Raw genomic sequence first — 10,056 nt, forward strand, 5'->3', positions numbered from 1 at the left:
TATCCGATTGAAGTTCTAAAAAAAAAGAAAAGAATTTTGACTGGGTAATCGATTACCCTAATCAGTGTAACCGATTACCCAGGCCAAAAATTGATTTTTTGGCCATTTTGGACTGTGTAATCGATTACCCTAATCATGGTAACCGATTACCCATACCAAAAATTGATTTTTTGGCCATTTTGGACTGTGTAATCGATTACCCTAATCAGGGTAATCGATTACACCTGCGTGGGCAGCAACAGTAGCTCTGTTTTTTACACAGAGTGCATTTTGGGTCATCCCCTTTTCCACCCACTTTCCCTATAAATAGAGGTACTATTTCCCCTTATTTTTCATGCTTCCTAGCCCCCAAAAGTTCTGTCCAAATATCATTTACTCTCCTCTCCAAACCTAAGTCAAAACAAAAAAATATTTCTCACTTAGAAAAGTCACCGCACCAACTTTTCTTTGTCCTCTTTCGTATATTTTTTCAAAGCTTCTCACTCTCTAACACTCATAACTCAGCTCCTTCACTAAACTTCCACCATAAACACTTTCAATCCAAACCCCTTGCTTTATATCCAAGCTCAACACCATTTCAACCTACCCTTTTTCAACATTTTTTGGGTAATGATTTTAGCTTAAACTTTGTTAATTTTTGGTTCTGTTTTTTTGTGTTGAAAATGGTTGTTTACCATCTTTAATCAAACTTTGTATTTTGTTTTATTTGCTATTTATTGTTGACTTGTTTTCACATTTATTTGGTTGATGAGATCTATTAGATCATGGCCATGGTTGTTTAGAGTTGATAAAACCTTCAATGTTTCAAACCTATTAATGATTGATCAATAGATCTTTCATGATACTTTGAGGCATTGATAGGTTGCCTCTATTTCAACCATATTTGGGTCATTTGATACATAGATGAAACCATTTTATTTACATTAACTTGTTATTCTATTTTCTTATTGTTTTTCTACTAACCACTAACTACTAACTCCTAACATTTACATTATTGCACTTTACTTCCTTGTAATTTATTTTATTGTTCACTTTATTTCAAGTACTTTATGTTTATGTTCATTGTTATCTAACCATATAATTTACATTATACTAATTTATTTACTCTCTTACTATCTTGCTAAATAAAAGAGGAGTAAAAAAACAAAAATAAAGAGAACAAATCATAATATTGATAGATGGACTTAGGGTTGCATAGCTTTCTTTGTTACAAATCTATTGTTAGTTGATTTTTCAATCATCTTCAATACTTTGCATCAATGATAAGCTATCCCTTAATGTGTCATATTTTGAGTCTTTTTGACCTATGAAAAGTAGTCCTCAAGATGTTCATTTTGTACATATTACTAACCACTAATTATACTTCACTAACCTTTTTTTTGTTATTCATTAACCTTTGTTATTGTGATTTTGTTACCATTAACTTATGGTTTATATTGTGTCATTTACATTCACTAACCATTATTATTGTGATATTGTCATTCTTTATCTTGTGATTTACTTTTATGTTATTACCTTGTAATTTACATTTAACTACTCATTATCATCATCATTGTACAAACTCATCATGCATGTTTGTTTCTTGTTATTTATTTTATTGTCATCATCCATTAAAAACAACAAAAACATGATAAAATGGTAAGACCAAAAATATTCACTCCACTCTTAATCAACTTGGACTTAGAGGATTTCATCTTAGGACCTTTGCTTGGAGGCCTTCCTTTACTCTTTGTAATACTTTGTAAACACTTGGATTTTCATCCGTAACTTACATGCATGTTGTAAGAATGGCATCGTGGCACCACCTTAGGGGGACATGTTTGTAAGACCATTATCTTTTGTTTAACTTAGGTCACTTTTGCACACAAAAGGCTTTCTCTTGGGCTACCTCACAATGAGACTCTTTAATTTCTTGTTGGTTACTTTGCATTCATTTTTCATAAGCCAAATTTCATAATTAAATAAAACAAACCCTTGATTCAACGTCAAGTGGCATTTTTATAATCAAATTCAAAACACTTAATAATTACGATTATTATTGTGCGCCACGAGCCTTAAGTGGTGGAGAATGAGTGAGAATGGAGCATTCCTACCCTTACTCTGATTATTTTGGACGCAAGACGCTTGGCTTGTTGTCTAGAATAATCACCTCCGCCCATAGACTTGAGTACAATATAATCACAAACATTCTTTCATAAAACCCTTATTCAAGGTAAAAACCATACAACTCATCAAACTCATTTTTGTGCCTTAGGGCATCATCCTGAAAACCCTTTTCTCAAAGGTAAAATCAACCAACACACAAACATTTTCTACTCCGAACTACGGAGCTCTGATTCCTCATCCCCGAATGAGTGGTACGTAGGCACAAGGGCCCCAATCCTTGGCTAACATTATAATAACAAAAACACCCCTTCTTTTCACACATTCTTTTGAAAATAAAACAATAATAGATAAATCTCATGTATGTAAAACAACCCAAATGGTTCCCATGGAGTACCATGGACGTAAGGGGTGCTAATACCTTCCCCTTACGTAACCGACTTCCGAACCCAAATATCGGTTGCGAGACCGATTCCTTATTCTCTTTTAGCGCTTCCCGTGCGCGTCTCTTTTCCGAGGGTTTTATCGACTATTTCCCCTCTCCTCTCTGATAGAGGTAAACTAAATAAAATTCGGTGGCGACTCTTCTGACTTTGCCTCTCTTTGGCATCTCATTAGTCCCGGTTTCGTTATCGTGAAATCCCGGTAGCGACAGCTAGCGACTCTGCTGGGGACACCAAAATTCCCTAAGCAAGTCTATCCTAGTTTGGGTTGTTCCCCTTTTACGTACGTGGATATTTATCTGTTATCTATTTTTTCTGTATATATTGCTTTCTTTGCTAACCTGTGCATATTTTCTTTGTTTACCTTTTGGTCCGAAACTTTGGTTATGTGACGAAGAATTTTTGGAAGCAATAATGATTGCAAAGGAAAAAACCTTGTGTGAAAGACTCCCCACCTGAGTATGAGAGTTTGCTTGAGATAGAAGAGGTTGAGTAGTATTGATCCGCGAGGTGCCTTCCTCGTTAGGGTCGTACGAGAACCTCACTTAGTGGTAGATTCTCTTAAGGGGATTGATGACAGCCGTGTTTTCGGCGTAAGCATCCTTTCTTTTACTAGAGTCAATGACCCTAAGACCCCTTTTAGAACCTTTAAAACTATGGCTAGCCTAGACCGATGGTCGCGTAGTATAGGCCACCGAGGTGCCTTCCTCGTAAGGGTCGATACGAAGATCTCACTTAGAGTAGATGACTTTGATGGAGCAGTCGCATGGCAAGTAAATTGACATCAGCGGTTGACAGTCAAGGAAGTCCATGACTCTAGGGGCAGTGCCTTACACCCAATTTTCCAAAAGCCTTAGATCACACAAAGCGAGAACCTTGGTTTACTAAGCAGTCATTATTAACTCCATGCTTTGTCACGATGGTCCAAAACCATGAACCCATGCCTAAAATCCTGTGGAAATGATAAACCAATCATTCATTCATACATTCATTCATCACCAAAATAATATGCAAAGCTCTTAAAATTTTTGTTTGTTCGGACGCAGAATTACAAGACTATTTTTCGACACAATCATGGATACTTCAACAAGGAAAAACACTTCTTCTTTCCGCTTCAAGAGTCCCGACATCAGGTCATTAAAGGTCCTCTGTTCAAAGGTCGTAGCTCTCAAAGACAACAAGTTTAGAGCTAATTTTGGGAACATCGTAGATCTTATAACCGAGAAGGTTGACTATTGTGCTATCACTACAATGTCCCAATACTATGACGTCCCTTTAAGATGTTTCACTTTCCCCGACTTCCAAATCTCTCCAACCTTGGAAGACCTCGAGAGACTCCTCAATCGACCAATCAAGGAATACAACCCTTTCCCGAAATTGGAAGAAGGATTCTGTTTGACCGAGCTCTCACTCACCTTGGGTATCAACACCAACAAGCTAGTGGATAATTGGGGCGTTAAAGGATCCCTCAAAGGTTTAACTCAAAAGTTCCTAGAAGCCCATGCTTGGGAAATGATTAAAGAAGGAAGACCCGACTTTTGTAGTGCAACCTTGGCACTTTTGATTCATGGAATTGTCCTCTTCCCAAATTTGGACAAGTTCGTGGATCAATTAGCAGTTGAAGTCTTTTTAACAAAGAATCCGGTGCCCTTTTTACTTGCCGATTTCTACCATACCTTCCATACAAGGCATGAGAAAAGGGAGGTACTTTCCTTTGTTGCGCTCCTATGCTAGATCTTTGGATGAGGGCCCGCATGCCTCAAAGTGGACCCTTCGCCGAAAACAAACTGACATGGTCGCAAAGGTTCGCATCTCTCTCTGCCAACTCAATTCTATGGTACAAGAGGGAATGGGATATAAAGGATGTCATCGCAAGATGTGGAGAGTTCTCTAACGTACCCTTGATAGGAACACAAGGTTGCGTCAACTACAACCCTGCTATACTCAAGAGACAACTAGGGTACGCCATGACAAGTCCCCCCAAGGAAAGAGATTTCATTCCATTTGTCATCAATACCGTGGATCCGCTTGATTCAAACGTGAAAAGAGTGAGAAAAGCTTGGACAAGCATAGTCCGTATTGACCATGAATGGGGTAAGAAAAACATCCTAGCCAAGAAACCCTACTATGTATGGCAAAAAGAGAGGGCTAGGGTGGTTAAGATGCCGTTTTTGTTTGATCCTTCTTCATTCCCGTTGATGCCCAAGCCCAAGCCTATCCTACAAGAGGACATGGACAAACTTACCAACCAAATCAAAGAGCTCGAGTTGGAAAGCACTCAACTACGAGTCCAACTCAATCATGCCAAGGAACGTAACCACATATTGGAAGAGAAGGGTAAGCAAGTCTGTGAAAAATTTGAAGATAGTAAGAAAAGGCTCCGATTAGCCGAGGGACAAAGAGTTTGGGTTGGTGGAGCTTTACAAGGAGCTAATTCTGAGCTATACTTCCGCAACGAGGAGTTGGATCGAGCATCCCGAATCATCAAGGACCTTGAAAATACTTTCGAGAGGTCTAATGCCATGAAGAAAGAAGCGAGAGAAGATTACGAGGCCCAGATTCTCGAACTAAGGACCACTCTAAAAGAGTATAAGGATTTTCTAGCCAAGGAGCAACTAGAGAAAGAAAAGATTCACCGAAGCTTCATGCGTGAGCAGTTCAACCTTGGACGAGCTTGCGAGAAAATCAAGAACTTGAATAGGGGAATCTATGACCAAGCCTATGTAGAATTGCAAAACAACTGCAGACATTGGGAGGAGCGTTGCCATGGATTCGAAGCTGCCATTGTTCAAAGAGACGAAATCATCCATAATCTCCAAGCCCTTTACAAAGAATGGAGGGACAAGTAAACCAACATGACGGTATTAACCAACTATGCCCTTCAAGACTTTCCCGACAAGTTGAAGGAGGCAGATCTGATCATGTGCCCAGATAACACCCCCAAGGAGGTCTACCACTTCATCAAGTTCTGCAAAAGAACAATGGCCGAACTCATCACCGACATTGAGGCTCTCCGCAAGTCTCAAGGGATCACTTTTAGGGTGGATATCTAGTTGGTTTATGAAATTCTAGTTATCAGACTTTCGATGTCACACGGGTTGTTATGACATCCAAATCTGCACAGACAAGAATTATGTAGAACTTAAAAGTAAGTGCAGTAAATGACACGAGTAATTGTTTACCTAGTTCAGTCCAACATGACCTACATCTGAGGGCTACCAAGCCAGGGAGGAAATCCACTATCAGTAGTATTAATTCAAAGCTAAACTCACCCGTTTACAACTCTTCACTTAATCCCTACCCAATGCAATTTCAATCTTACACTAAGATCAGAGTTCCTACTCACTCCCCCTCAATCACCTCAGTGATTAATACCTTTAATCAATATTAAAGACAATGTTGAAGTCACACTTCAAACAACTATTGATTGTGCTTAACAGCTTTAATCAAGATACACAACACTCACGCTTAAAAGCTTAGAGTGACACAACACTTACAACTCAATGAACACCCTACACCAAAGCAATCATCTACGAGATAACAGCTTGGTTTACAAGATATGTCTAATACAAGACTCACAAAAATACAGTAGTGAAGTATGATGGACACACTAAATCTTCACGCCTCAAAATCCCCAGTTCTGAATGAAGGAACGACTTCCTTTTATATTGCAGTACTTGGGCCTTTGCACTTGTATTTTCCTGAATTTAAGGTCACCCGAGTTTCCCTAAATTCCACATCTAGGTTACTAACAAATAGGCTATTTGTTAGGTTCATTAAATGTAGCTTGGTTGTTGATTTCCTGGATTTTCTCTCAGCTGTTGAATCCCTGAAGAATAGCCTGAGAAAAAGCTGAAACAGAAAACTAAACAACCTACAATATAGCATATGCTGTCAGGAATGAATGTCACAACATTCAGCTTGACATCAAGGACCATATGCTAAGTCTGTTTTTCTTGAAAGCAGACTGTACAATTTTGCTGAACTGTACAGGACCAAACTGTCCATTCTATAGTAGCAGCTTACATCAATACATGCCAAAGTATCCAATTTGACATGTACACATTTAGCCTTAAGTCAGTTCTGTTATCCTTTTGAAGGGCAGACTGAGAAACATACTGAAGTGTAGCAGAATACCACTCTGTCTATTATTCAGTATATGCTGTCCATGATGAATGTCATAACATCCAGTTTGACATTCATATAGTAGGCCTTATGCCAGGTATGGTATTTCCTTGATAACCAGACTGCAAATGAATACTGAGCTCTAACAGAACACCAACTGTTCTATTCCTCAGTATCTGCTGACAAGGATGAATGTCACCACATCCAATTTGACATTCAATAAATCCTGTATTAGCTAATCCTGCAGTAAGTTACTCAGGTATGTCATGACATTAGTCAAGACATCAGAGTACAGTTAGATATTCTAACCTACAATGCAGTCACACAAACACCTTCACACTATGTCATGACATCAGTCAAGACATTAGAATCCAGCTAGTGTTTTACCATACAATGCAGCCAATTAAACACCTACAGTTTATTTACTTCCATTACTTGTATTTTGCAACTTCTATGTATTACTGTCTATTTTCCCTTCAAAGGATGAATGAAAGTTGTGATTTTCTCTATTGTGTTTTCCTTTATTCATGATTGTGAACGTGAATCGTCAAGTAGTTTTTGCAATGAATAAACATGAATAACTAAAAATAGCTTTGCTTTAACACAAAAAAAAAAATCATGCATCATATGCATCTTTCGAAACACAAAAACATAAAAAAACTCATCCATCCACCCCTTTTTTTCCTTCCAGAACCACTCTCCAAAGCTGACTTTTCGGTATGATACACGAGGACGTCGACAAGCTCTCATGGAGCAACTTCAAGAGAATCAGGTTGTCCTTCAGGAAGAAGTATCCCAAATACGGTCCCAAATGCGGCAGTTGATGGAGACTATTCAAGCAGTCGCAAAAGGCCAAGAGGTTATGGCAAAAATGCAAGAAGAAATGAACCAACGTGCCAGTACTACCAATCCCCCTACCCCTCCTGCGGTCGAGATTCCGACTCCAGTTCCTCAAGTTGATCCTCCAATTAACATTAATGCACCCGACGGTGTTCCAAACGACAATCCTCGTCCTCATATTTTTGAGACAGACGACCAACTCGATGCATTCTTCAACCCAAGGGATGCTTCTCAGGATGACGCCTTCGGTTCGGTAACCAACAAGGTCGAGAGGAAGGTAAAGACTATCAAGGAAAAGCTCAGGGCAATGGGGAGCACTGACATTTTGGGCCTTGATGCGGCAGAAATGTGCTTAGTACCTGGGGTCATCATTCCGGCCAAGTTCAAAGTTACGGACTTTGAAAAATATAAGGGAAATAGCGACCCTAGGACACACATTAAGGCATATTGCCGAAAGATGGCTGCCTATTCCAGCGATGATCAACTTTTAATGCATTTCTTCCAGGATTCCCTTAGTGGGGCATCCTTGGATTGGTACATGCAACTTGAGGGCAACCATATTCACACCTGGAGGAAAATGGCCGAAGCATTCCTCAAGCACTATCAGTACAACACTGATATAGCACCTAATCGCACGCAGTTGCAAAATCTGACTCAGAGGTCTGAGGAGTCCTTCAAAGAGTATTCCCAACGATGGAGGGAATTAGCTGCTAGGGTACAACCCCCATTCCTAGAAATAGAACTGGTAGACATGTTTATGGGAAACCTGCAAGGTCCATACCTTGATAGAATGGTAGGGAGCACCTTTTCGGGCTTTTCCGACCTGGTCTTAGTCGGTGAAAGAATAGAGAATATGATTAAGATGGGAAAGATCCAGAACTCTGCCAGTGCTTCTAGTGCATCGAAGAAACCTTTTGTTCCCTACGGTAAAAAACGAGAAGGCGAGACCAATGCTGCCTTCATCACTCGAACAAGAAATCCCACTTATCTACAAGTAGCTGCCATAGCTCCCATCCAACCGAGTCAACAACAACCATTTGCAATTCCTGTTCAAACTCAACAAAAACAACGATATCAACAACAACCGCAACGTCAACAACCACAATATCAACAACAACAACAACAAAGGATGCGAAGGCCCAAGAGAAGATTTGACCCAGTTCCCATGCCTTATAGCCACATTCTACCATATTTATTGAGGGGATCACTTGTACAACTAAGGGAGTTAGGACCCCCACTAGCGGTTCTTCCTCCCGATTATGATGCAAATGCCCGCTGTGAATTTCATTCTGGTGCTCCTGGGCATTCGATCGAGAATTGTAAAGCATTAAAGTACAAGGTTCAAGATCTTATTGATTCTAAGGCAATCACGTTCGCCCCCAAGGGGCCGAATGTAAATAATAACCCGATGCCCCCTCACAACAATGCATCAGTGAATATGATGGAAGCTGACAATGGAAGGAGATTGATGTCCTGTGTGGACGAGTTAAAAACACCACTCATCGAGATCAAGAATGCTTTAATGAAGAATAATACCTTTCCCATCTGTGGTAATGACTGTGAACACTGTCTGATTAACCCGCAACAATGTAGAACATTGAAGTCTGTCATACAACAATTAATGAACCAAGGGATCTTGGTGGTAGACTGCCCGTCCATAAAGGAATATATGTCTACCCTCGAGATACCATACGACGAAGTCCCTCCTCTGAAAATTCCATATGACTTCTCTCAGTTAACTTTGTCGAAAAATCATGTTAATCCAATCGTAATAACAGTTTCCACACCATTCCCATATGTTAACACCAAGGCAGTCCCATGGATGTATGACACCTCAGTCTACATTCATGGTCAGAAGATTCAAGAAGAACCGTTAAAGTCTAGTGATCCAATGATCAATACCACCGGCACTAGCGGAATCACAAGAAGTGGAAGGATATTTGCGCCGACACCCACTCCAATTGGAACTATCAACCCTTCAACTTCAGACAAAGGCAAACAAATTGATGGCGCTCAGCAAAGACAACACCCCGCACCTTCCAATGAAGTAGACGAGTTCTTACGCATTATCAAGAAGAGCGATTATCGAGTAGTTGATCAGCTTAACCAGACACCCTCAAAAATCTCAATGTTGTCTTTATTAATGTGCTCGGAGGCCCATAGGGATGCTTTGGTAACATTTTTTAGGACAACTCACGTGCCGTAAGAGATATCTGTTTGTCAGCTTGAAGGAGTAGTTAACAATATCGCTACTAGCTTAAGCTTGGGTTTCAGTGATGAAGAGCTTCCCGCCGAGGGGAGGAATCATAACAAGGCTATCCATATTTCTATTGAGTGTGTGGACATAGTCCTATCAAGAGTTTTGGTAGACACTGGGTCTTCCCTCAATGTGATGCCTAAGAGCTCCTTTGCTAAACTAAATGTTGAAGGACTCGTAATGAAGCCGAGTGAGCTTATAGTAAGAGCATTTGATGGGACTAGAAGGACTGTAATCGGTGAGGTGAATTTGCCTATGAAGATTGGTCCCAATATTTTCCTCATCACT

At 39.9% G+C, this 10,056-nt stretch overlaps 1 protein-coding gene across 1 annotated transcript; it reads left to right on the plus strand.

The window, feature by feature from the left end:
* Positions 1 to 7,419: 7,419 nt before the first annotated feature.
* On the plus strand, positions 7,420 to 9,717 carry LOC127122269 (uncharacterized). Its single transcript, XM_051052633.1, has 2 exons — positions 7,420 to 8,602; positions 8,741 to 9,717. Exons 1-2 carry the CDS (start codon positions 7,420 to 7,422, stop codon positions 9,715 to 9,717), a joined length of 2,160 nt encoding a protein of 719 aa, XP_050908590.1.
* Positions 9,718 to 10,056: the final 339 nt, after the last annotated feature.

This window comes from Lathyrus oleraceus, chromosome 2, assembly GCF_024323335.1.
Source record: "Lathyrus oleraceus cultivar Zhongwan6 chromosome 2, CAAS_Psat_ZW6_1.0, whole genome shotgun sequence".
In the NCBI taxonomy this organism is placed as follows: domain Eukaryota; kingdom Viridiplantae; phylum Streptophyta; class Magnoliopsida; order Fabales; family Fabaceae; genus Lathyrus; species Lathyrus oleraceus.